General features: G+C 52.9%; 1 protein-coding gene and 1 pseudogene across 1 annotated transcript; both read right to left on the bottom strand.

The window, feature by feature from the left end:
- Window positions 1–278: 278 nt before the first annotated feature.
- Window positions 279–1,461, bottom strand: LOC127916394 (tubulin polyglutamylase TTLL11-like; annotated as a pseudogene).
- anapc10 (anaphase promoting complex subunit 10) lies at window positions 1,461–27,202 on the bottom strand. Its single transcript, XM_052498069.1, has 6 exons — window positions 27,000–27,202; window positions 23,998–24,113; window positions 23,662–23,752; window positions 20,702–20,822; window positions 2,246–2,316; window positions 1,461–2,143 (listed from the first exon to the last, which is right to left on the bottom strand). The coding sequence occupies exons 2-6, from the start codon at window positions 24,110–24,112 to the stop codon at window positions 1,984–1,986; spliced, it is 558 nt and encodes a 185-aa protein (XP_052354029.1). The 5' UTR covers window position 24,113; window positions 27,000–27,202; the 3' UTR covers window positions 1,461–1,983.

Below are 27,202 nucleotides of genomic sequence, written 5' to 3'. Positions count from 1 at the left end.
CATATGACTTATATACTATCCAATCTTCTCAGGTGGTCTTCAGTGCATGGGGGTACTGTTGGGCTAAGGGACGATTTGTGATTGGGTAGAACGGTCTGGGAGGATGTCCTTTTCCCTTTGGTACAATGATGAGACATCTCATCACTGATTGGTTCTGTGAGCAGGAACAGCTGAATGGCAGAACCGCTGGCCATTACAGATTATGGCTGTTATCTCAAATACACTAAATACACTAAATACACTAAACACACACACACACACACACACACACACACACACACACACACACACACACACACACACACACACACACACACACACACACACACACACACACACACACACACACACACACACACACACACCTCGTTCTCCCACTTCCTCATCCACCCTGTGGACTTCCTCCTCTCCTTTTTAAGGAAAGTAATGAATTCAGAAAAGGCCTCATGGTGCTGAGCCTCTGAGGTCAGCTCCCAACAATCTGTGTCTCTTCTCTCAACAGGACCCCCTGGGGAATTTGAGCCAGTCTTTGTGTTCCTCTGTTAGGAGTGTGTGTGTGTGTGTGTATAGCTCCTTAGGCCCCAGTCGGGTCAGTTCTCTACATTGCCCTTGTGTGTGGGACGTAGTCTCTGATGCAGCCTGTAGTCTTGGGACAAGGCCCTGCGCGGGGTGGCCGGGGAGCAGAGCTGGGGGGCCGACAGAGCCTGGCCTGGGGTGGAGGTTGACATATGGTGGGGGTGTACAGTCCTGCCTGGCTGGGTCCTGCCGCAGCTTACAGAGCGCCTGGTGGAGGAGGTGCTGTCCTCGGGTAGAGCTCCTCCAGGATCTCCTCTTCCCTGGTTCTCCAGCTGAGCCTCACACACCTCCAGCAGGGACACCACCTGCTCCCTCAGGGGGAGGGACTTGAACCGGCGCTGGGCCAGGTAGAAGAAGGCCTCTACGAATGCCTGCAGACCCATCCCCGCTTCTCTGGAGCCAGGCAGCATGCGTGACGTCGATGTAGAGGATATCCACAGTCGCCATGGAGAAGTGACTGTTGCTCAGTTTACAGTTCCTGATGAAGGTTCTGAAGCCAGTGGGCCCCAGGCGCATGTTGCCTTTGACGCCCAGGAAGCGCAGGAAGAGGGCAGTGATGCGCTCCACGGTCCGCAGGTAGCTGAACTGCTTGGTGTACTTAGGGAACACCTGCTTCAGACACATAGAGGGTAGGACACGCCCCTCCTCCCCAGACCCCCTCACTGGTGACCCCGACAGCTCCTCCTGCTCTGGGTAGGACGTTAGTGATTTCTTCTGAGCAGGGTCCATGAGACGAAGTGTGTCCCTAATGACTCCCACCTTCACCTCCTTGTCTACTGGGCTGGGGACGTACTCAAACACCCCGGGGACACTTCCTGCTCGTGTTCTATTCTCATACTGGGGTTGGCGTTGACCTCCAGTAAAACTGGCTTCAGGTTCTTCATCAGGAGGATGTCAAATCCCAATATAGGGAATAGGGCTCTGGTATAAAGTAGTGCACTATATAGGGAATAGGTCTCTGGTCTAAAGTAGTGCTCTATATAGGGAATAGGGCTCTGGTATAAAGTAGTCTACTATATAGGGAATAGGTCTCTGGTCTAAAGTAGTGCTCTATATAGGGAATAGGGCTCTGGTCTAAAGTAGTCTACTATATAGGGAATAGGTCTCTGGTCTAAAGTAGTCTACTATATAGGGAATAGGGCTCTGGTCTATAGTAGTCTACTATATAGGGAATAGGTGCCATTTGGGATGCAGACAGAGACCGTAATACGTTGAGTGGCTCCATGTAATCTTAAATGAAAAGGATTTCAGGTTAACTTGAAAATTAGAATAATATATTTCACTTTTTTAAAAAACTTAGCATTCCAATTCCCTTATTTGTCAACAATGTACACTTAAGGGTTCCACCCGGAACTCTGGAAAGTTCTATTCGGAACCCTGAGGAGGTTCCACCCGGAACCCTCAGTGTCATCTGATGGTGCGGTACATCATGAAGTCGACCGTGGTGCATCTTGGGAACTTGCCGATGGAGCTCTCCTCCACGGGGGTATACACTTTGATCTGTCTCATGTGCGTGTCTCTGCCGTTCTGGTGGTTGGCTAACACAGCTATCTGGATCATGAACGTCCTGACAAATGAATACATTAGGACAGAGAATTTAACACATAGAATATCATTGGTCAAAGCAGTGTGTTTGAGACACTTGTCAGAACAACACATATAAATGTACCTGATGGGGTTGTTGACTGTGTCTAGAAGGGGGATGTGGATCCAACCGCTAGGCTCTACCATCTCTAACTGCTGCAGTGGAGGGAGGAGGAGGAAGAAGAGTGAGGAGGAAGAATAGTGAGGAGGAAGAGGAGCGAGGACGAAGAAGAGCGAGGAGGAAGAGCGAGGAGGAAGAGGAGCGAGGAGGAGGAAGAGGAGCGAGGAGGAGGAAGAAGAGTGAGGAGGAAGAGGAGCGAGGAGGAAGAAGAGGAAGAGCGAGGAGGAAGAGGAGTGAGTGCATTGTCTGTTGCGACAGGGACTGTTATGTTGGGCTTCTCAAGTAGAAGTCTAAAAAGTTGGACCCATCCCGGAATGGACCTGGGCTTTCCCACCCGGACAAATATGCATAAATACATTTGTCAATATAGAGACCAGCAGAAAAGTCTATTTGTAAGCTACTTTATTAACCAGAGCTGATACAGCTCAAGAGAGAGAGAGGAGGGGCCTTGAGAGAGAGACAGAGCGAGAGCAGGGGGAGGAGGGGCTGCGAGAGCGAGAGCAGGGGCTACGAGAGCGAGAGCAGGGGCTACGAGAGCGAGAGCAGGGGCAACGAGAGCAGGGGGAGGAGGGGCTACGAGAGCAGGGGGAGGAGGGGCTGCGAGAGCAGGGGGAGGAGGGGCTACGAGAGCGAGAGCAGGGGCTACGAGAGCAGGGGGAGGAGGGGCTACGAGAGCGAGAGCAGGGGCTGCGGAGCGAGAGCAGGGGCTACGGAGCGAGAGCAGGGCTACGAGAGGAGGGGGAGGAGGGGCTACGAGAGCAGGGGGAGGAGGGGCTACGAGAGCGAGAGCAGGGGAGTAGGGCCTACGAGAGAGAGAGCAGGGGAGTAGGGGCCTACGAGAACGAGAGCAGGGGGAGTAGGGGCTACGAGAACGAGAGCAGGGGGAGTAGGGGCTACGAGAGCAGGGGGAGTAGGGACTACGAGAGCAGGGGGAGTAGGGGCTACGAGAGCGAGAGCAGGGGAGGAGGGGCTACGAGAGCGAGAGCAGGGGAGGAGGGGCTACGAGAGCGAGAGCAGGGGAGGAGGGGCTACGAGAGCGAGAGCAGGGGAGGTGGGGCTACGGAGCCGAGACAGGGGGAGGAGGGGCTACGAGGAGCGAGGCAGGGGAGGAGGCTACGGAGCGAGAGCAGGGGAGGAGGGGCTACGAGAGCGAGAGCAGGGGGAGTAGGGGCTACGAGAGCGAGAGCAGGGGGAGGAGGGGCTACGAGAGAGAGAGCAGGCCTACGAGAGAGAGAGCAGGGAGAGGAGGGGCTACGAGAGAGAGAGAGCAGGGGAGGGGCTACGAGAGAGAGAGAGGGGAGGGGCTACGAGAGAGAGAGAGCAGGGGAGGAGGGGCTACGAGAGAGAGAGCAGGGGGAGGAGGGGCTACGAGAGAGAGAGCAGGGGGAGGAGGGGCTACGAGAGAGAGAGCAGGGGGAGGAGGGGCTACGAGAGAGAGAGCAGGGGGAGGAGGGGCTACGAGAGAGAGAGCAGGGGGAGGAGGGGCTACGAGAGAGAGAGCAGGGGGAGGAGGGGCTACGAGAGAGAGAGAGCAGGGGGAGGAGGGGCCTTGAGAGAGAGAGCAGGGAGAGGAGGGGCCTTGAGAGAGAGAGCAGGAGAGGAGGGGCTACGAGAGAGAGAGCAGGGGGAGGAGGGGCTACGAGAACGAGAGCAGGGAGAGGAGGGGCCTTGAGAGAGAGAGCAGGGGGAGGAGGGGCTACGAGAGAGAGAGCAGGGGAGTAGGGGCTACGAGAACGAGAGCAGGGGGGGGAGTAGGGCCTACGAGAACGAGAGCAGGGGGAGTAGGGGCTACGAGAACGAGAGCAGGGGGAGTAGGGGCTACGAGAACGAGAGCAGGGGGAGTAGGGGCTACGAGAACGAGAGCAGGGGGAGTAGGGGCTACGAGAACGAGAGCAGGGGGAGTAGGGGCTACGAGAACGAGAGCAGGGGGAGTAGGGGCTACGAGAACGAGAGCAGGGGAGTAGGGGCTACGAGAACGAGAGCAGGGGGAGTAGGGGCTACGAGAACGAGAGCAGGGGGAGTAGGGGCTACGAGAACGAGAGCAGGGGGAGTAGGGGCCTCACGAGAACGAGAGCAGGGGAGTAGGGGCTACGAGAACGAGAGCAGGGGGAGTAGGGGCTACGAGAACGAGAGCAGGGGGAGTAGGGGCTACGAGAACGAGAGCAGGGGGAGTAGGGGCTACGAGAACGAGAGCAGGGGGAGTAGGGGCTACGAGAACGAGAGCAGGGGGAGTAGGGGGCTACGAGAACGAGAGCAGGGGGAGTAGGGGCTACGAGAACGAGAGCAGGGGGAGTAGGGGCTACGAGAACGAGAGCAGGGGAGTAGGGGCTACGAGAACGAGAGCAGGGGGAGTAGGGCTACGAGAACGAGAGCAGGGGAGTAGGGGCTACGAACGAGAGCAGGGGGAGTAGGGGCTACGAGAGCGAGAGCAGGGGAGGAGGGGCTACGAGAAACGAGAGCAGGGGAGGGAGGGGTTACGAGAGAGAGCAGGGGAGGAGGGGCTACGAGAGAGAGCAGGGGAGGGAGGGGCTACGAGAGAGAGCAGGGGGAGGAGGGGCTACGAGAGAGAGAGCAGGGGGAGGAGGGGCTACGAGAGAGAGAGCAGGGGAGGAGGGGCTACGAGAGAGAGAGCAGGGGAGGAGGGGCTACGAGAGAGAGAGCAGGGAGGAGGGGCTACGAGAGAGAGAGCAGGGGGAGGAGGGGCTACGAGAGAGAGAGCAGGGGGAGTAGGGGCTACGAGAGCGAGCAGGGGAGGAGGGGCTACGAGAGCGAGAGCAGGGGGAGGAGGGGCTACGAGAGCGAGAGCAGGGGAGGAGGGGCTACGGGAGCGAGAGCAGGGGAGGAGGGGCTACGGAGCGAGAGCAGGGGGAGGAGGGCCTACGAGAGCGAGCAGGGGGAGGAGGGGCCTACGGACGAGAGAGAGAGCAGGAGAGAGACAGGGGCTACGGGGCGAGAGCAGGGGAGTAGGGGCTACGAGAGCGAGAGCAGGGGAGGAGGGGCTACGAGCGCGAGAGGGGGGGAGGGGCTACGGAGCGAGAGCAGGGGAGGAGGGGCTACGAGAGGCGAGAGCAGGGGGAGTAGGGGCTACGAGAAGTAGGGCTACAGGGGGGGAGTAGGGGCTACGAGAGCGAGAGCAGGGGGAGTAGGGGCTACGAGAGCGAGAGCAGGGGGAGTAGGGGCTACGAGAGAGAGCAGGGGGAGGAGGGGCTACTACGAGAGAGAGAGCAGGGGGAGGAGGGGCTACGAGAGAGAGAGCAGGGGGAGGAGGGGCTACGAGAGAGGGGCCAGAGCAGGGGAGGAGGGGCCTACGAGAGAGAGAGCAGGGGAGGAGGGGCTACGAGAGAGAGCAGTCGGAGGAGGGGCTACGAGAGAGAGAGCAGGGGAGGAGGGGCTACGAGAGAGAGAGCAGGGAGGAGGGGCTACGAGAGAGAGAGAGGGGGAGGGGGCTACGAGAGAGAGAGCAGGGGGAGGAGGGGCTACGAGAGAGAGAGCAGGGGGGAGGAGGGGCTACGAGAGAGAGAGCAGGGGAGGAGGGGCTACAGAGAGAGGAGCAGGGAGAGGAGGGGCTACGAGAGAGAGCAGGGAGGAGGAGGGGCTACGAGAGAGAGAGAGCAGGGAGGAGGGGCCTTGAGAGAGAGAGCAGGGAGAGGAGGGGCCTTGAGAGAGAGAGCAGGGAGAGAGGGGCTACGAGAGAGAGAGCAGGGGAGGAGGGGCTACGAGAGAGAGAGCAGGGAGAGGAGGGGCCTTGAGAGAGAGAGCAGGGGGAGGAGGGGCTACGAGAGAGAGAGCAGGGGAGGAGGGGCTACGAGAGAGAGAGCAGGGGGAGGAGGGGCTACGAGAGAGAGAGCAGGGGAGGAGGGGCTACGAGAGAGTGAGCAGGGGAGGAGGGCCTTGAGGGGCAGGGGAGGGGGGCTACGAGAGAGAGCAGGGGGAGGAGGGGCTACGAGAGCAGAGGGGAGAGCAGGGGAGGAGGGGCTATGAGAGAGAGAGCAGGGGGAGGAGGGGCTACGAGAGCGAGAGCAGGGGAGGAGGGGCTGCGAGAGCGAGAGCAGGGGAGGAGGGGCTACGAGAACGAGAGCAGGGGGAGGAGGGGCTACGGAACCGAGAGCAGGGGGGAGTAGGGGCTACGAGAATCGAGAGCAGGGGGGAGTAGGGGCTACGAGAACGAGAGCAGGGGGAGTAGGGCCTACGAGAACGAGAGCAGGGGAGTAGGGCTACGAGAACGAGAGCAGGGGAGTAGGGGCTACGAGAACGAGAGCAGGGGGAGTAGGGGCTACGAGAACGAGAGCAGGGGGAGTAGGGGCCACGAGAACGAGAGCAGGGGGAGTAGGGGCTACGAGAACGAGAGCAGGGGGAGTAGGGGCTACGAGAAGGGGGGGGGCTACGAGAACGTAGAGCAGGGGGAGAGGGGGCTACGAGAACGAGAGCAGGGGGAGTAGGGGCTACGGAACGAGAGAGGGGAGCAGGGGGAGTAGGGGCCACGAGAGCAGGGGGACGGGGGCTAGAGAACGAGGGGGGAGTAGGGGCTACGAGAACGAGAGCAGGGGGAGTAGGGAGCACGGGGAGAGGGCCACGAGAGCAGCAGGGGAGTAGGGGCCACGAGAACGAGAGAGCAGGGGGAGGAGGCTACGAGGAGAGCAGGGGAGGAGGGGCTACGAGAGCAGGGGGAGGAGGGGCTACGAGAGAGAGAGCAGGGGGGAGGAGGGGCTACGAGAGAGAGAGCAGGGAGAGGAGGGGCTACGAGAGAGAGAGCAGGGGGAGGGGCTACGAGAGAGAGAGCAGGGGAGGGGGCTACGAGAGAGAGAGCAGGGGAGGAGGGGCTACGAGAGAGAGAGAGCAGGGGAGGAGGGACTCTGAGAGAGAGAGCAGGGGAGGAGGGGCCTTGAGAGAGAGCAGCAGAGGAGGGGCCTTGAGAGAGAGAGCAGGGGAGGAGGGGCTACGAGAGCGAGAGCAGGGGGACTTGAGGGGCTACGAGAGAGAGAGCAGGGAGAGGAGGGCTACGAGAGAGAGAGAGGGGGAGAGAGCAGGGGGAGGGGCTACGAGAGAGCAGGGGGGAGAGGGGCTACGAGGAGCGAGCAGGGGGAGGAGGGGCTACGAGAGCGAGAGCAGGGGAGGGGGGCTTACGAGAGCGAGCAGGGAGGGCACGGGGAGAGCAGGGGAGCTACGAGAGCGAGAGCAGGGGGGTAGGGCTACGAGAGCGAGAGCAGGGAGGAGGGCCTACGAGAGAGAGAGCAGGGGGAGGAGGGCTACGAGAGAGAGAGCAGGGAGGAGGGGCTACGAGAGAGAGAGCAGGGGGAGGAGGGGCTACGAGAGAGAGAGGGAGGAGGGCTACGAGAGAGAGAGCAGGGAGAGGAGGGAGAGGAGGAGTAGGAGGGGCTACTACGAGAGAGAGCAGGGGAGTAGGGGGCTACGAGAACGAGAGCAGGGGAGTAGGGCTCTGGGAACGAGAGCAGGGGAGTAGGAGACTCACGAGAGAACGAGAGCAGGGGAGGAGGGTTACGAGAGAGAGAGCAGGGGGGAGGAGGGGTTACGAGAGAGAGGCAGGGGGAGGAGGGGCTACGGAGAGAGAGCAGGGGGAGGAGGGGCTACGAGAGAGAGAGAGCAGGGGAGGAGGGGCTACGAGAGAGAGAGCAGGGGAGGAGGGGCTACTACGAGAGAGAGCAGGGGGGAGGGGCTACGAGAGAGAGAGCAGGGGAGGAGGGCTACGAGAGAGAGAGCAGGGGAGGAGGGGCTACGAGAGAGAGAGCAGGGGGGAGGAGGGGGCTACGAGAGAGAGCAGGGGGAGGAGGGCTACGAGAACGAGAGCAGGGGGAGGAGGGGCTACGAGAGCGAGAGCAGGGGGAGGAGGGGCTACGAGAGCGAGAGCAGGGGGGAGGAGGGGCTACGAGAGCGAGAGCAGGGGAGGAGGGGCTACGAGAGCGAGAGCAGGGGAGGAGGGGCTACGAGAGCGAGAGCAGGGGAGGAGGGGCTACGAGGAGCGAGAGCAGGGGAGGAGGGGCTACGAGAGAGAGAGCAGGGAGAGTAGGGCTACGAGAGCGAGAGCAGGGGAGGAGGGGACTCGAGAGCGAGAGCAGGGGAGGAGGGGCTACGGAGCGAGAGCAGGGGGGAGGAGGGGCTACGGAGCGAGAGCAGGGGGAGGGGGGCTACGAGAGCGAGAGCAGGGGAGTAGGGGCTACGAGAACGAGAGCAGGGGAGTAGGGGCTACGAGAACGAGAGCAGGGGGAGTAGGGGCTACGAGAACGAGAGCAGGGGGAGTAGGGGCTACGAGAACGAGAGCAGGGGGGAGTAGGGGGCTACGAGAGAGCAGGGGGAGTAGAGCAGGGGGGAGGAGGGGCTACGAGAGAGAGAGCAGGGGGGGAGGGGCTACGAGAGAGAGAGCAGGGGGAGGAGGGGCTACGAGAGAGAGAGCAGGGGAGGAGGGGCTACGAGAGAGAGAGCAGGGGAGGAGGGGCTACGAGAGAGAGAGCAGGGGCTACGAGAGAGAGAGCAGGGGAGGGGCTACGAGAGAGAGAGAGCAGGGGAGGGGCTACGAGAGAGAGAGAGCAGGGGAGGAGGGGCTACGAGAGAGAGAGCAGGGGAGGAGGGGCTACGAGAGAGAGAGCAGGGGAGGAGGGGCTACGAGAGAGAGAGCAGGGAGAGGGAGGGGCTACGAGGAGAGAGCAGGGAGAGGGGCTACGAGAGAGAGAGCAGGGGGAGGAGGGGCTACGAGAGAGAGCAGGGGAGGAGGGGCCTTGAGAGAGAGAGCAGGGAGAGGAGGGGCCTTGAGAGAGAGAGCAGGGAGAGGAGGGGCTACGAGAGAGAGAGAGCAGGGGGAGGAGGGGCTACGAGAGAGAGAGCAGGGAGAGGAGGGGCCTTGAGAGAGAGAGCAGGGGGAGGAGGGGCTACGAGAGAGAGAGCAGGGGAGTAGGGGCCTACGAGAGAGCAGGGGAGTAGGGGCTACGAGAACGAGAGCAGGGGAGTAGGGGCTACGAGAACGAGAGCAGGGGAGTAGGGGCTACGAGAACGAGAGCAGGGGAGTAGGGCTACGAGAACGAGAGCAGGGGGAGTAGGGGCTACGAGAACGGAGCAGGGGGAGTAGGGGCCACGAGAACGAGCAGGGGGGGAGTAGGGGGCTACGAGAACGAGAGCAGGGGGAGTAGGGGCTACGAGAACGAGAGCAGGGGGAGTAGGGGCTACGAGAACGAGAGCAGGGGGAGTAGGGGCTACGAGAACGAGAGCAGGGGGAGTAGGGGCTACGAGAACGAGAGCAGGGGGAGTAGGGGTTACGAGAACGAGAGCAGGGGGAGTAGGGGCCACGAGAACGAGAGCAGGGGGGAGTAGGGGCCACGAGAACGAGAGCAGGGGGAGTAGGGCTACGAGAACGAGAGCAGGGGAGTAGGGGCCACGAGAACGAGAGCAGGGGGAGTAGGGCTACGGAACGAGAGCAGGGGGAGTAGGGGCTACGAGAACGAGAGCAGGGGGAGGGGGCTACGAGAACGAGAGCAGGGGAGTAGGGGGCTACGAGAACGAGAGCAGGGGAGGAGGGGTTACGAGAGAGAGAGCAGGGGGAGGAGGGGCTACGAGAGAGAGAGAGCAGGGGAGGAGGGGCTACGAGAGAGAGAGCAGGGGAGGAGGGGCTACGAGAGAGAGAGCAGGGGGAGGAGGGGCTACGAGAGAGAGAACAGGGGAGGAGGGCTACGAGAGAGAGAGCAGGGGGAGTAGGGGCTACGAGAGAGAGAGCAGGGGGAGAGTAGGGGCTACGAGAACGAGAGCAGGGGGGAGTAGGGGCTACGAGAGCGAGAGCAGGGGAGGAGGGGCTACGAGAGCGAGAGAGCAGGGGAGGAGGGGCTACGAGGAGCGAGAGCAGGGGGAGGAGGGGCTACGAGAGCGAGAGCAGGGGAGGAGGGGCTCGAGGAGCGAGAGCAGGGGAGGAGGGGCTACGAGAGCGAGAGCAGGGGAGGAGGGCCTACGAGAGAGAGAGAGCAGGGAGAGTAGGGGCTCGAGAGAGAGAGCAGGGGGAGTAGGGCCTCGAGGAGCGAGAGCAGGGGAGGGAGGGGCTACGAGGCGAGAGCAGGGGGAGGAGGGGCTACGAGAGCGAGAGCAGGGGAGGAGGGGCTACGAGGCGAGGAGCAGGGGGAGTAAAGGGACTCGAAATCGGAGCAGGGGGAGTAGGGGGCTACGAGAACGAGAGCAGGGGGGAGTAGGGGCTCACGAGAACGAGGCAGGGGGGAGTAGGGGCTACGAAGCGAGAGCAGGGGGAGGAGGGGCTACGAGAGCGAGAGCAGGGGAGGAGGGGCTACGGAGCGAGAGCAGGGGAGGAGGGGCTACGAGAGAGAGAGAGGGGAGGAGGGGCTACGGGAGAGAGGGGGAGGAGGGGCTACGAGAGAGAGCAGGGGGAGGAGGGGCTCTGAGAGAGAGAGCAGGGGGAGGAGGGGCTACGAGAGAGAGAGAGCAGTCGGAGGAGGACTACGAGAGAGAGCAGTCGGAGGAGGGGCTACGAGAGAGAGCAGTCGAGGAGGGGCTACGAGAGAGAGAGCAGGGGAGGGGCTACGAGAGAGAGAGCAGGGGGAGGGGCTACGAGAGAGAGGGGGAGGGGCCAGGGGAGGGGCTCACGAGAGAGAGAGAGGGGAGGAGGGGCTACGAGAGAGAGAGCAGGGGGAGGAGGGGCTACGAGAGAGAGAGCAGGGGAGGAGGGGCTCGAGAGAGAGAGAGCAGGGGGGGAGGAGGGGCTACGAGAGAGAGGCAGGGGGAGGAGGGGCTACGAGAGAGAGAGCAGGGGAGGAGGGGCTACGAGAGAGAGCAGGGGAGGAGGGGCTTGAGAGCAGGGCAGGAGGAGGAGGGGCCTTGAGAGGGAGAGAGCAGGGAGAGGAGGGGCTACGAGAGAGAGAGCAGGGGGAGGAGGGGCTACGAGAGAGAGAGCAGGGAGAGGAGGGGCCTTGAGAGAGAGAGCAGGGGAGGAGGGGCTACGAGAGAGAGCAGGGGGAGGAGGGGCTACGAGAGAGAGAGCAGGGGGAGGAGGGGCTACGAGAGAGAGCAGGGGAGGAGGGGCTACGAGAGAGAGAGCAGGGGAGGAGGGGCCTTGAGAGAGAAGAGGGGGAGGAGGGGCTACGGAAGCGAGAGCAGGGGGAGAGCAGGGGGAGTAGGGGGTACGAGAGCGAGAGCAGGGGAGGGGGGCTACGAGAGCGAGAGCAGGGGAGGAGGGGCTACGGAGCGAGAGCAGGGGAGGAGGGGCTACGAGAGCGAGAGCAGGGGGAGTAGGGGCTACGAGAACGAGAGCAGGGGGAGTAGGGGCTACGAGAACGAGCAGGGGAGTAGGGGCTACGAGAACGAGAGCAGGGGGAGTAGGGGCTACGAGAACGAGAGCAGGGGGAGAGGGCTACGAGAACGAGAGCAGGGGAGTAGGGGCTACGAGAACGCGAGCAGGGGGGAGTGGGGCTACGAACGAGAGCAGGGGGAGTAGGGGCTACGAGAACGAGAGCAGGGGAGTAGGGGGCTACGAGAACGAGAGCAGGGGGAGTAGGGCTACGAGAACGAGAGCAGGGGGAGTAGGGGCTACGAGAACGAGACAGGGGAGTAGGGGCTACGAGAACGAGCGCAGGGGGAGTAGGGGGCTACGAGAACGAGAGCAGGGAGTAGGGGCTACGAGAACGAGAGCAGGGGGAGTAGGGCCTACGAGAACGAGAGCAGGGGGAGTAGGGGCTACGAGAACGAGAGCAGGGGGAGGGGCCACGAGAACGAGAGCAGGGGGAGTAGGGGCTACGAGAACGAGAGCAGGGGGAGTAGGGGCCTCGAACGAGAGAGCAGGGGAGTAGGGGCTACGAGAACGAGAGCAGGGGGAGGAGGGGCTACGAGAGAGAGAGCAGGGGAGGAGGGGCTACGAGAGAGAGCAGGGGGAGGAGGGGCTACGAGAGAGAGAGCAGGGGGAGGAGGGGGCTACGAGAGAGAGAGCAGGGAGAGGAGGGGCTACGAGAGAGAGAGAGGGGAGGGGCTACGAGAGAGAGAGCAGGGGGGGGGCTACGAGAGAGAGAGAGAGCAGGGGAGGAGGGGCTACGGGAGAGAGAGCAGGGGAGGGGAGGGGCTACGAGAGAGAGAGCAGGAGAGGGAGGGGCTACGAGAGAGAGAGCAGGGAGAGGAGGGGCTACGAGAGAGAGAGCAGGGGGAGGAGGGGCTACGAGAGAGAGAGCAGGGGAGGAGGGGCCTTGAGAGAGAGAGCAGGGAAGGAGGGGCCTTGAGAGAGAGAGCAGGGAGAGGGGGGCTACGAGAGAGAGAGCAGGGGAGGAGGGGCTACGAGAGAGAGAGCAGGGAGAGGGAGGGGCCTTGAGAGAGAGAGCAGGGAGAGGAGGGGCTACGAGAGAGAGAGCAGGGGAGGAGGGGCTACGAGAGCGAGAGCAGGGGAGGAGGGGCTACGAGAGCGAGAGCAGGGGAGTAGGGGCTACGGGAACAGAGCAGGGGGAGTAGGGGCTACGAGAACGAGAGGGGGGAGTAGGGCTACGAGAACGAGAGCAGGGGGAGGAGGGGCTACGAGAGCGAGAGCAGGGGAGGAGGGGCTACGAGAGCGAGAGCAGGGGAGGAGGGGCTACGAGAGCGAGAGACAGGGGAGTAGGGGCTACGAGAACGAGAGCAGGGGAGTAGGGGCTACGAGAGAACGAGCAGGGGAGTAGGGGCTACGGAACGAGAGCAGGGGAGTAGGGGCTACGAGAACGAGAGCAGGGGGAGTAGGGGCTACGAGAGCGAGAGCAGGGGAGGAGGGCTACGAGAGAGAGAGAGCAGGGGAGGAGGGACTACGAGAGAGAGAGCAGGGGGAGGAGGGGCTACGAGAGAGAGAGCAGGGGGAGGAGGGCTACGAGAGAGAGACAGTCGGAGGAGGGGCTACGAGAGAGAGAGCAGTCGGAGGAGGGGCTACGAGAGAGAGAGCAGGGGAGGAGGGGCTACGAGAGAGAGAGCAGGGAGAGGAGGGGCTACGAGAGAGAGAGCAGGGGGAGGGGCTACGAGAGAGAGCAGGGGGAGGGCTACGAGAGAGAGAGAGCAGGGGGAGGAGGGGGGTACGAGAGAGAGAGCAGGGGAGGAGGGGCTACGAGAGAGAGAGCAGGGAGAGGAGGGGCCTTGAGAGAGAGAGCAGGGGAGGGGCTACGAGAGAGAGAGCAGGGGGGAGGAGGGGCTACGAGAGAGAGAGCAGGGGAGGAGGGGCTACGAGAGAGAGAGCAGGGGGAGGAGGGGCTACGAGAGAGAGAGCAGGGGGAGGAGGGGCTACGAGAACGAGAGCAGGGGGAGTAGGGGCTACGAGAACGAGAGCAGGGGGAGTAGGGGCTACGAGAACGAGAGCAGGGGGAGTAGGGGCTACGAGAACGAGAGCAGGGGGAGTAGGGGCTACGAGAACGAGAGCAGGGGGAGTAGGGGCTACGAGAACGAGAGCAGGGGGAGAGTAGGGGCCTACGAGAACGAGAGCAGGGGAGGGGGCTACGAGAACGAGAGCAGGGGGAGTAGGGGCTACGAGAACGAGAGCAGGGGGAGTAGGGGCTACGAGAGCGAGAGCAGGGGGAGTAGGGGCTACGAGAACGAGAGCAGGGGAGTAGGGGCTACGAGAGAACGAGAGCAGGGGGAGTCTACGAGAACGAGAGCAGGGGAGTAGGGGCTTCGAGAACGAGAGCAGGGGAGGAGGGGTTACGAGAGAGAGAGCAGGGGGAGGAGGGGTTACAAGAGAGAGAGCAGGGGGAGGAGGGGCTACGAGAGAGAGAGCAGGGGGAGGAGGGGCTACGAGAGAGAGAGCAGGGGGGAGGGAGGGGCTACGAGAGAGAGAGCAGGGGGGAGGAGGGGCTACGAGAGAGAGCAGGGGGAGGAGGGGCTACGAGAGAGAGAGGGGCAGGCGGAGGGGCTACGAGAGAAAGAGCAGGGGAGGAGGGGCTACGAGAGAAAGAGCAGGGGAGGAGGGGCTACGAGAGAGAGAGCAGGGGAGGAGGACTACGAGAGAGAGCAGGAGAGGGGCCTTGAGAGAGAGCAGGGGGAGGGGCTACGAGAGAGAGAGCAGGGGGAGGAGGGGCTACGAGAGAGAGAGCAGGGGGAGGAGGGGCTACGAGAGAGAGAGCAGGGGGAGGAGGGGCTACGAGAGAGAGAGCAGGGAGAGGAGGGGCCTTGAGAGAGAGAGCAGACTACAATGTGCCCCCCTCCCAACCCCACTCTGCTTTGCTTACGAGACAATGGTATACAACACAGAGTAGGCATAGCCTACAGGCCGACCTGGGTCTGGCCTACAGGCCGACCTGGGTCTGGCCTACAGGCCCGACCTGGGTCTGGCCTACAGGCCGACCTGGGTCTGGCCTACAGGCCGACCTGGGTCTGGCCTACAGGCCGACCTGGGTCTGGCCTACAGGCCGACCTGGGTCTGGCCTACAGGCGACCTGTCTGCCTACAGGCCGACCTGGGTCTGGCCTACGGCTTGGGTCTGGCCTACAGGCCGACTTGGGTCTGGCCTACAGGCCGACTTGTCTGGCCTACAGGCCGACTTGGGTCTGGCCTACAGGCCGACTTGGGTCTGGCCTACAGGCCGACAGGTCTGGCCTACAGGCCGAACCGGCCTACAGGCCGACAAGGCCTACAGGCCGACTTGGGTCTGGCCTACAGGCCGGACAGGTCTGGCCTACAGGTCGACTTTGGGTCTGGCCTACAGGCCGACTCTGGGTCTGGCCTACAGGCCGACTTGGGTCTGGCCTACAGGCCGACAGGTCTGGCCTACAGGCCGACTGGGTCTGGCCTACAGGCCGACTTGGGTCTGCCTACAGGCCGACTTGGGTCTGGCCTACAGGCCGACTTGGGTCTGGCCTACAGGCCGACTTGGGTCTGGCCTACAGGCCGACTTGGGTCTGGCCTACAGGCCGACTTGGGTCTGGCCTACAGGCCGACTTGGGTCTGGCCTACAGGCCGACTGTCTGGCCTACAGGCCGACTTGGGTCTGGCCTACAGGCCGACTTGGGTCTGGCCTACAGGCCGACTTGGGTCTGGCCTACAGGCCGACTTGGGTCTGGCCTACAGGCCGACTTGGGTCTGGCCTACAGGCCGACTTGGGTCTGGCCTACAGGCCGACAGGTCTGGCCTACAGGCCGACTTGGGTCTGGCCTACAGGCCGACTTGGGTCTGGCCTACAGGCCGACTTGGGTCTGGCCTACAGGCCGACTTGGGTCTGGCCTACAGGCCGACTTAGGGTCTGGCCTACAGGCCGACTTGGGTCTGGCCTACAGGCCGGCACTCTGGGTCCCTACAGGCCGACTTGGGTCTGGCCTACAGGCCGACTTGGGTCTGGCCTACAGGCCGACTTGGGTCTGGCCTACAGGCCGACTTAGGTCTGGCCTACAGGCCGACTTGGGTCTGGCCTACAGGCCGACTTGGGTCTGGCCTACAGGCCGACTTGGGTCTGGCCTACAGGCCGACTTGGTCTGGCCTACAGGCCGACTTGGGTCTGGCCTACAGGCCGACTTGGGTCTGGCCTACAGGCCGACTTGGGTCTGGCCTACAGGCCGACTTGGTCTGGCCTACAGGCCGACTTGGTCTGGCCTACAGGCCGACTTGGTCTGGCCTACAGGCCGACTTAGGTCTGGCCTACAGGCCGACTTGGTCTGGCCTACAGGCCGACTTGGGTCTGGCCTACAGGCCGACTTAGGTCCTACAGGCCGACAGGTCTGGCCTACAGGCCGACTTGGCCTACAGGCCGACTTGGGTCTGGCCTACAGGCCGACTTAACCTACAGGTCCTGGCCTACAGGCCGACATAGGTCTAGCCTACAGGCCGACTTAGGTCTAGCCTACAGGCTAACATGTAGACACTGATACACACAACAGTTATAACATCACATAACAGTTGTAACATCACATAACAGTTATAACATCACATAACAGTTGTAACATGTAGACACTGATACACAACAGTTATAACATCACAACAGTTATAACATCAGTTATAACATCACATAACAGTTGTAACATCACATAACAGTTATAACATCACATAACAGTTGTAACATCACATAACAGTTGTAACATCACATAACAGTTGTAACATAACAGTTGTAACATAATAACAGTTATAACATCACATAACAGTTATAACATCACATAACAGTTATAACATCACATAACAGTTATAACATCACATAACAGTTATAACATCACATAACAGTTATAACATCACATAACAGTTGTAACATGTAGACACTGATACACATAACAGTTATAACATCACATAACAGTTATAACATCACATAACAGTTATAACATCACATAACAGTTATAACATCACATAACAGTTATAACATCACATAACAGTTATAACATCACATAACAGTTAACATAACATCACATAATAACATCACATTATAACATCACATAACAGTTATAACATCACATAACAGTTATAACATCACATAACAGTTATAACATCACATAACAGTTATAACATCACATAACAGTTATAACATCACATAACAGTTATAACATGTAGACACTGATACACATAACAGTTATAACATCACATAACAGTTATAACATCACATAACAGTTATAACATCACATAACAGTTATAACATCACATAACAGTTATAACATCACATAACAGTTATAACATCACATAACAGTTATAACATCACATAACAGTTATAACATCACATAACAGTTATAACATGTAGACACTGATACACATAACAGTTATAACATCACATAACAGTTATAACATCACATAACAGTTATAACATCACATAACAGTTATAACATCACATAACAGTTATAACATCACATAACAGTTATAACATCACATAACAGTTATAACATCACATAACAGTTATAACATGACATAACAGTTATAACATCACATAACAGTTATAACATCACATAACAGTTATAACATCACATAACAGTTATAACATCACATAACAGTTATAACATCACATAACAGTTATAACATCACATAACAGTTATAACATCACATAACAGTTATAACATTATAACATCACATAACAGTTATAACATCACAACAGTTATAACATCACAGTTATAACATCACATAACATCACATAACAGTTATAACATGTAGACACTGATACACATAGTTATAACATCACATAACAGTTATAACATCACATAACAGTTATAACATCACATAACAGTTATAACATCACATAACAGTTATAACATCACATAACAGTTATAACATGTAGACACTGATACAGTTATAACATAACAGTTATAACATCACATAACAGTTATAACATCACATAACAGTTATAACATCACATAACAGTTATAACATCACATAACAGTTATAACATCACTGATAACAGTTATAACATCACATAACAGTTATAACATCACATAACAGTTATAACATCACATAACAGTTATAACATGACATAACAGTTATAACATGACATAACAGTTATAACATCACATAACAGTTATAACATCACATAACAGTTATAACATCACATAACAGTTATAACATCACATAACAGTTATAACATCACATAACAGTTATAACATCACATAACAGTTATAACATCACATAACAGTTATAACATCACATAACAGTTATAACATCACATAACAGTTATAACATGTAGACACTGATACATATAACAGTTATAACATCATATAACAGTTATAACATGACATAACAGTTATAACATCACATAACAGTTATAACATGACATAACAGTTATAACATCACATAACAGTTATAACATCACATAACAGTTATAACATGTAGACACTGATACACATAACAGTTATAACATCACATAACAGTTATAACATCATATAACAGTTATAACATCACATAACAGTTATAACATCACAACAGTTATAACATCACATAACAGTTATAACATCACATAACAGTTATAACATCACATAACAGTTATAACATCACATAACAGTTATAACATCACATAACAGTTATAACATCACATAACAGTTATAACATCACATAACAGTTATAACATCACATAACAGTTATAACATCACATAACAGTTATAACATCACATAACAGTTATAACATCACATAACAGTTATAACATCACATAACAGTTATAACATCACATAACAGTTATAACATGTAGACACTGATACATATAACAGTTATAACATCACATAACAGTTATAACATCACATAACAGTTATAACATCACACATAACAGTTATAACATCACATAACAGTTATAACATGTAGACACATAACATAACAGTTATAACATCACATAACAGTTATAACATCACATAACAGTTATAACATCACATAACAGTTATAACATTATAACATAACATAACAGTTATAACATGTAGATACACAGAACAGATAACATCACATAACAGTTATAACATCATAACAGTTATAACATAATAACAGTTATAACATGTAGACACATACTGATAACACAACATAACAGTTATAACATCACATAACAGTTATAACATCACATAACAGTTAACATAGACACTGATACACATAACAGTTATAACATGACATAACAGTTATAACATCACATAACAGTTATAACATCACATAACAGTTATAACATCACTGATAACACATAACAGTTATAACATCACATAACAGTTATAACATCACATAACAGTTATAACATGACACATAACAGTTATAACATTATAACATAACATAACAGTTATAACATCACATAACAGTTATAACATCACATAACAGTTATAACATCATAACAGTTATAACATCACATAACAGTTATAACATGACATAACAGTAACAGTTATAACATGACATAACAGTTATAACATCACATAACAGTTATAACATGACATAACAGTTATAACATCACATAACAGTTATAACATCACATAACAGTTATAACATGTAGACACTGATACACACATAACAGTTATAACATCACATAAGTTATACAGTTATAACATCACATAACAGTTATAACATGTTATAACATAGAACAGTGATAACATAACAGTTGTAACATCATAACAGTTATAACATCACATAACAGTTATAACATCACATAACAGTTATAACATGTAACAGTTATAACATGTAGACACTGATACACATAACAGTTATAACATCACATAACAGTTATAACATCACATAACAGTTATAACATGTAGACACTGAACATCACATAACAGTTATAACATCACATAACAGTTATAACATATTATAACATCATCAGACACATGTAACATCACATACAGTTATAACATCACATAACAGTTATAACATGAACACTAACACATAACAGTTACACTAACATCACATAACAGTTATAACATGACATAACAGTTATAACATGACATAACAGTTATAACATGACATAACAGTTATAACATGACATAACAGTTATAACATGACATAACAGTTATAACATGTAGACACTGATACACATAACAGTTATAACATCACATAACAGTTATAACATGACATAACAGTTATAACATGTAGACACTGATACACATAACAGTTATAACATCACATAACAGTTATAACATGTAGACACTGATACACATAACAGTTATAACATCACATAACAGTTATAACATCACATAACAGTTATAACATGACATAACAGTTATAACATGACATAACAGTTATAACATGACATAACAGTTATAACATCACATAACAGTTATAACATGTAGACACTGATACACATAACAGTTATAACATCACATAACAGTTATAACATCACATAACAGTTATAACATCACATAACAGTTATAACATGTAGACACTGATACACATAACAGTTATAACATCACATAACAGTTATAACATCACATAACAGTTATAACATCACATAACAGTTATAACATCACATAACAGTTATAACATCACATAACAGTTATAACATCACATAACAGTTATAACATCACATAACAGTTATAACATCACATAACAGTTATAACATCACATAACAGTTATAACATGACATAACAGTTATAACATGACATAACAGTTATAACATGACATAACAGTTATAACATGTAGACACTGATACACATAACAGTTATAACATGACATAACAGTTATAACATGACATAACAGTTATAACATGACATAACAGTTATAACATGACATAACAGTTATAACATGACATAACAGTTATAACATGACATAACAGTTATAACATCACATAACAGTTATAACATCACATAACAGTTATAACATCACATAACAGTTATAACATGACATAACAGTTATAACATCACATAACAGTTATAACATCACATAACAGTTATAACATGACATAACAGTTATAACATGACATAACAGTTATAACATGACATAACAGTTATAACATCACATAACAGTTATAACATCACATAACAGTTATAACATCACATAACAGTTATAACATGACATAACAGTTATAACATCACATAACAGTTATAACATCACATAACAGTTAAAGTTCTTACTCTGATCTCCTGCAGGTTGTGGAAGTTGTTTCCTACTCTGACAGAGATCTTACTGGGGGTGTAGCTCTCGTCTGACTTGTAGTCTGCATACATACACAACATCTTCACTGTGGTCTTTCTCCTGAGGAGAAGAGGAGAGAAGGAAGAGATGAATGATGATCCTTCTCCTGAGGAGAGAAGGAAGAGATGAATGATGATCTTTCTCCTGAGGAGAGGAGGAAGAGATGAATGATGGTCTTTCTCCTGAGGAGAGGAGGAGAGGAGGAAGAGATGAATGATGATCTTTCTCCTGAGGAGAAGAGGAGAGAAGGAAGAGATGAATGATGATCTTTCTCCTGAGGAGAGGAGGAAGAGATGAATGATGGTCTTTCTCCTGAGGAGAGGATGAAGAGATGAATGATGATCTTTCTCCTGAGGAGAGGAGAGATGAGAGGTCTTTCTCCTGAGGAAGAGATGAATGATGATCTTTCTCCTGAGGAGAGGAGGAAAGAGATGAATGATGATCTTTCTCCTGAGGAGAGGAGAGGAGGAAGAGATGAATGATGGAGGAGAGAGATTGAATGATGATCTTTCTCCTGAGGAGAAGAGGAGGAAGAGATGAATGATGATCTTTCTCCTGAGGAGAGAAGGAAGAGATGAATGGAAGAGATGAATGATGATCTTTCTCCTGAGGAGAGGAGGAGAGAAGGAAGAGATGAATGATGATCTTTCTCCTGAGGAGAGGAGGAGAGAAAGAGATGAATGATGATCTTTCTCCTGAGGAGAGGAGAGATGAATGATGGTCTTTCTCCTGAAGAGATGAATGATGGTCTTTCTCCTGAGGAGAGGAGGAGAATGAAGGAAGAGATGAATGATGGTCTTTCTCCTGAATGGAGAGAGGAGGAAGGAAGAGATGAATGATGATCTTTCTCCTGAGGAGAGAAGGAAGAGATGAATGATGATCTTTCTCCTGAGGAGAGGAGGAAGAGATGAATGATGGTCTTTCTCCTGAGGAGAGGAGGAAGAGATGAATGATGGTCTTTCTCCTGAGGAGAGGAGGAAGAGATGAATGACGATCTTTCTCCTGAGGAGAGGAGGAGAGAAGGAAGAGATGAATGATGGTCTTTCTCCTGAGGAGAGGAGGAGAGAAGGAAGAGATGAATGATGGTCTTTCTCCTGAGGAGAGGAGGAAGAGATGAATGATGATCTTTCTCCTGAGGAGAGGAGGAGAGAAGGAAGAGATGAATGATGATCTTTCTCCTGAGGAGAGGAGGAAGAGATGAATGATGGTCTTTCTCCTGAGGAGAGGAGGAAGAGATGAATGATGATCTTTCTCCTGAGGAGAGAGGAAGAGATGAATGATGGTCTTTCTCCTGAGGAGAGGAGGAGAGAAGGAAGAGATGAATGATGGTCTTTCTCCTGAGGAGAAGAGGAGAGAAGGAAGAGATGAATGATGATCTTTCTCCTGAGGAGGAGGAGGAGAGGAGGAAGAGATGAATGATGGTCTTTCTCCTGAGGAGAGGAGGAGAGGAGGAAGAGATGAATGATGGTCTTTCTCCTGAGGAGAAGAGGAGAGAAGGAAGAGATGAATGATGATCTTTCTCCCGAGGAGAGGAGGGGGAAGGAAGAGATGAATGATGATCTTTCTCCCGAGGAGAGAATGAAGAGATGAATGATGATCTTTCTCCTGAGGAGAAGAGGAGAGAAGGAAGAGATGAATGATGATCTTTCTCCTGAGGAGAGGAGGGGGAAGGAAGAGAGGAATGATGGTCTTTCTCCTGAGGAGAGGAAGAGATGAATGATGGTCTGTCTTTCTCCTGAGGAGAGGAGGAGAAAAGGAAGAGAGGAATGATGTATGTTGGAGATGCCTTCATTGAGATCCTGATTGACTAATTCAGTCACAGGCAGAAAGCCAGGCAGGCAGGGAGAAAGTCAGGCAGGCAGGGAGAAAGTCAGGCAGTCAGGGAGAAAGGCAGGCAGGCAGGGAGAAAGGCAGGCAGGCAGGGAGAAAGTCAAAGGGAGAAAGAGGTCTTTCAGGTAGGCAGGGAGAAAGTCAGGCAGGGAGAAAGTCAGGTAGGCAGGGAGAAAGTCAGGCAGGCAGGGAGAAAGTCAGGCAGGCAGGGAGAAAGTCAGGCAGGCAGGGAGAAAGTCAGGTCAGGCAGGCAGGAAGAAAAGTCAGGCAGGCAGAGACAAAGGCAGAAACAAAGTCAGGCAGGGAGGCAGGGAGAAAGTCAGGCAGGGAGAAAGGCAGGGAGAAAGTCAGGCAGGCAGGGAGAAAGTCAGGCAGGCAGGAGAAAGAGGGAAAGTCAGGCAGGCAGGCAGGCAGGCAGGGAGAAAGTCAGGCAGGCAGAGACAAAGGCAGGGCAGAGACAAAGGCAGGGAGAAAGTCAGGCAGGCAGGGAGAAAGTCAGCAGGTAGGCAGGCAGGGAGAAAGTCAGCAGGGGGAGAAAGTCAGGTAGGCAGGGAGAAAGTCAGGTAGTAGGCAGGGAGAAAGTCAGGCAGGCAGGGAGAAAGTCAGGCAGGCAGGGAGAAAGTCAGGCAGGGAAGAAAGTCAGGCAGGCAGGAAAGTCAGGCAGGCAGGGAGAAAGTCAGGCAGGCAGGGAGAAAGGCAGGCAGGCAGGGAGAAAGGCAGGCAGGCAGGGAGAAAGTCAGGCAGGCAGGGAGAAAGTCAGGTAGGTCAGGTAGAAAGTCAGGCAGGCAGGGAGAAAGTCAGGCAGGCAGGGAGAAAGTCAGGCAGGCAGGGAGAAAGTCAGGCAGGCAGGGAGAAAGTCAGGCAGGCAGGGAGAAAGTCAGGCAGGCAGGGAGAAAGTCAGGCAGGCAGGGAGAAAGTCAGGCAGGCAGGGAGAAAGTCAGGCAGGCAGGGAGAAAGTCAGGCAGGCAGGGAGAAAGGCAGGTAGGTCAGGTAGAAAGTCAGGCAGAGAGAAAGGCAGGTAGGCAGGGAGAAAGGCAGGTAGGCAGGGAGAAAGGGATACAGACTGTACCTAAACTGGATGTTGACTAGGTGTGGCTGGGATCCATCAGACTGCCAGTATGTCTCCAAGTTATCATCTCTCAGCTGGTCCACACCAAAACCTAGAGGGAGGGGGGCAGAGTCAGTGTACGAGTTCACCAGTCAGCTGACTAGAGGAGCAGAGAAAGAACACCAGGGATGAGTTCATCAGAGACGGAGGAAAACACAAGGGTTGAGTTCATCAGACAACAAACAAACTGAAACCCGGGAGGGACTGTCCTGAATGGTCCAATAACTAGTTTTCATTACCTTTACAAAACATTTTTGCTACAGTGTGCACTAATGAATAGAACCCAACTGAACTCACCTGGTTTACAGGAAGACAGAGACCACACCGCCTGAGAGCCGATCTCCCGGACCGTCCCGGTTCTCTCCAGCTGCTTGGGGTCAGAACCTGGCGGGGTCTTACTGGGGGTCGCCATGCTACACACACACACACACACACACACACACACAGGAAGGAACAAAAACCATTGAAAATAGAATGAATTACATCAGAGGTTGCAGCCCCACACTTATTATGTAGGTATACGTATCTTGTATTAGTTATTATCAGCTGTATGGATCTGGAACATTAAGTGTAGTTTAGTAGGATGGAGGCAGCCATAGCTGTATGGATCTGGACAGTAAGTGTAGTTTAGTAGGATGGAGGCAGCCATATGGATCTGGAACAGTAAGTGTAGTTTAGTAGGATGGAGGCAGCCATAGCTGTATGGATCTGGACAGTAAGTATAGTTTAGTAGGATGGAGGCAGCCATATGGATCTGGAACAGTAAGTGTAGTTTAGTAGGATGGAGGCAGCCATATGGATCTGGAACAGTAAGTGTAGTTTAGTAGGATGGAGGCAGCCATAGCTGTATGGATCTGAACAGTAAGTGTAGTTTAGTAGGATGGAGGCAGCCATATGGATCTAGAACAGTAAGTGTAGTTTAGTAGGATGGAGGCAGCCATAGCTGTATGGATCTGGACAGTAAGTGTAGTTTAGTAGGATGGAGGCAGCCATATGGATCTGGAACAGTAAGTGTAGTTTAGTAGGATGGAGGCAGCCATAGCTGTATGGATCTGGACAGTAAGTATAGTTTAGTAGGATGGAGGCAGCCATATGGATCTGGAACAGTAAGTGTAGTTTAGTAGGATGGAGGCAGCCATATGGATCTGGAACAGTAAGTGTAGATTAGTAGGATGGAGGCAGCCATAGCTGTATGGATCTGGACTGTAAGTGTAGTTTAGTAGGATGGAGGCAGCCATAGCTGTATGGATCTGAACAGTAAGTGTAGTTTAGTAGGATGGAGGCAGACATATGGATCTAGAACAGTAAGTGTAGTTTAGTAGGATGGAGGCAGCCATATGGATCTGGAACAGTAAGTGTAGGATAGAGGCAGCCATAGCTGTATGGATCTGAACAGTAAGTGTAGTTTAGTAGGATGGAGGCAGCCATATGGATCTAGAACAGTAAGTGTAGTTTAGTAGGATGGAGGCAGCCATAGCTGTATGGATCTGAACAGTAAGTGTAGTTTAGTAGGATGGAGGCAGCCATATGGATCTAGAACAGTAAGTGTAGTTTAGTAGGATGGAGGCAGCCATATGGATCTGGAACAGTAAGTGTAGTTTAGTAGGATGGAGGCAGCCATATGGATCTAGAACAGTAAGTGTAGTTTAGTAGGATGGAGCCAGCCATATGGATCTAGAACAGTAAGTGTAGTTTAGTAGGATGGAGGCAGCCATATGGATCTGAACAGTAAGTGTAGTTTAGTAGGATGGAGGCAGCCATATGGATCTGAACAGTAAGTGTAGTTTAGTAGGATGGAGGCAGCCATATGGATCTAGAACAGTAAGTGTAGTTTAGTAGGATGGAGGCAGCCATAGCTGTATGGATCTGAACAGTAAGTGTAGTTTAGTAGGATGGAGGCAGCCATATGGATCTGGAACAGTAAGTATGTTTTTTATTGAAGTATTCTTTCTCGCTGATGAAAGGGGCCATATGTTTTTAAAGCCGTGTCGCAAGCGACGATTGAAATGTTAATAACCAGGGAGACGGCAGAATGACTGACAAACACAGGGAGACGGCAGAATGACTGACAAACACAGGGAGACGGCAGAATGTCTGACAAACACAGGGAGACGGCAGAATGTCTGACAAACACAGGGAGACGGCAGAATGTCTGACAAACACAGGGAGACGGCAGAATAGGTGCCAAGAGTTTTCAAGAGTTAGACAAAAACACAGGTCGTCTACAGCAGAGGTACATGAATTCAAAATGTACCACACAGATCTAGATGATGCTGTAGCCTTTGATCGCATAGCTACAGCAGAGGTACGGAGGTAAAATCGTCAATGATTTGAGTTGGTAGAATATATTTTTCTAGTTGTAAACACAATTTGCAAAATGTGTAACTGATGAGTGTTGAAAAGAATAATCTGTATTTGTAAACAAACTTGTAAATTTAAAAATTTACGAGCAATCATTACATTTGTCCATCTTGCAGCATGTCGATTTTGCACACTCAAGACTTTTGGCAGTGCTTTAGCATCCTACCGTGACAAAAAGGGTTTTGTAAACTATTTTTAAGATAGATTCTGTATGGAGCCATAGCTAGCATAATCATAAGAAATAAAAAATCACCTGCTAAGACCTAGCAACAGATAAATCCCATGATTTATTGATCAACCAGTTAGATCTGGAGTTTTAGTAAAAGCACGACTGAAGGTAGAAAATGATTTATTTCGCTTTGACATTGGCTGCATTCTGTGAATCCGCCGCCTCCACCGGGAGCACGTCGCCTCCACCGGGAGCACGTCGCCTCTGGTGGTAAATAGACAGCTATAAAAAATATAGATGAGAACTCTTGGTATATAGTGTGGTCTACAGCTTATCATGAGATACTAACCCTCACGCCAAACAACATGTGACAATTACAGTTCTGAGATATCATTACCTACCTTATCAATTTAAAAAATAGCCCTCATGGTTTGACATTGCAATGCAGTGACCTGGATTCAAACCGATGTTCCCGCGGTCACAACGCGAAATACTAAGCATTATTTTATCACGGCGAACTACCAAGGCTTGTGGCTACAAGGGGAAAGCAGAGGGCTTTTTCATTCAAGCCTGAAGTGACGTGCGCTTGTCGCACGCAAAATACAGTATCGATTACCATGGGAGTTAGCAACACGACAATAACAAGTATCACGTCGATAACCCTTCACGCATCTCTGTCGAGTTAGCTAGCTAGCTATGTTAATAACAGTCGTGCAAAACCATTTGTGCCAGAAACAAGAACGTTCTTATACACAGTAAGTTATATTACCTTACTCCGATGTCGTGGTTTTCCTTTTTCGTTTTTAACTAATCGTAGATGGCATTTGTTTAATGAAATTACTGTTACTTGTTTTGCTACTTCGAATCTCCCACTTCTCGCTCCAGGTTTGGTCGCATGTCGATGACGACACAGGAAGTGGAGACACTTCTGTCGCACAACAATGTCTTTCTCGCGCGATCTTTTCCTTCCTA

The sequence above is a fragment of the Oncorhynchus keta genome, chromosome 35 (genome assembly GCF_023373465.1).
Source record: "Oncorhynchus keta strain PuntledgeMale-10-30-2019 chromosome 35, Oket_V2, whole genome shotgun sequence".
Classification (NCBI taxonomy): Eukaryota; Metazoa; Chordata; class Actinopteri; order Salmoniformes; family Salmonidae; genus Oncorhynchus; species Oncorhynchus keta.
The sequence above is the reverse complement of the archived record's forward strand: the minus strand, read 5'-3'. Positions and strand labels throughout refer to the sequence as shown.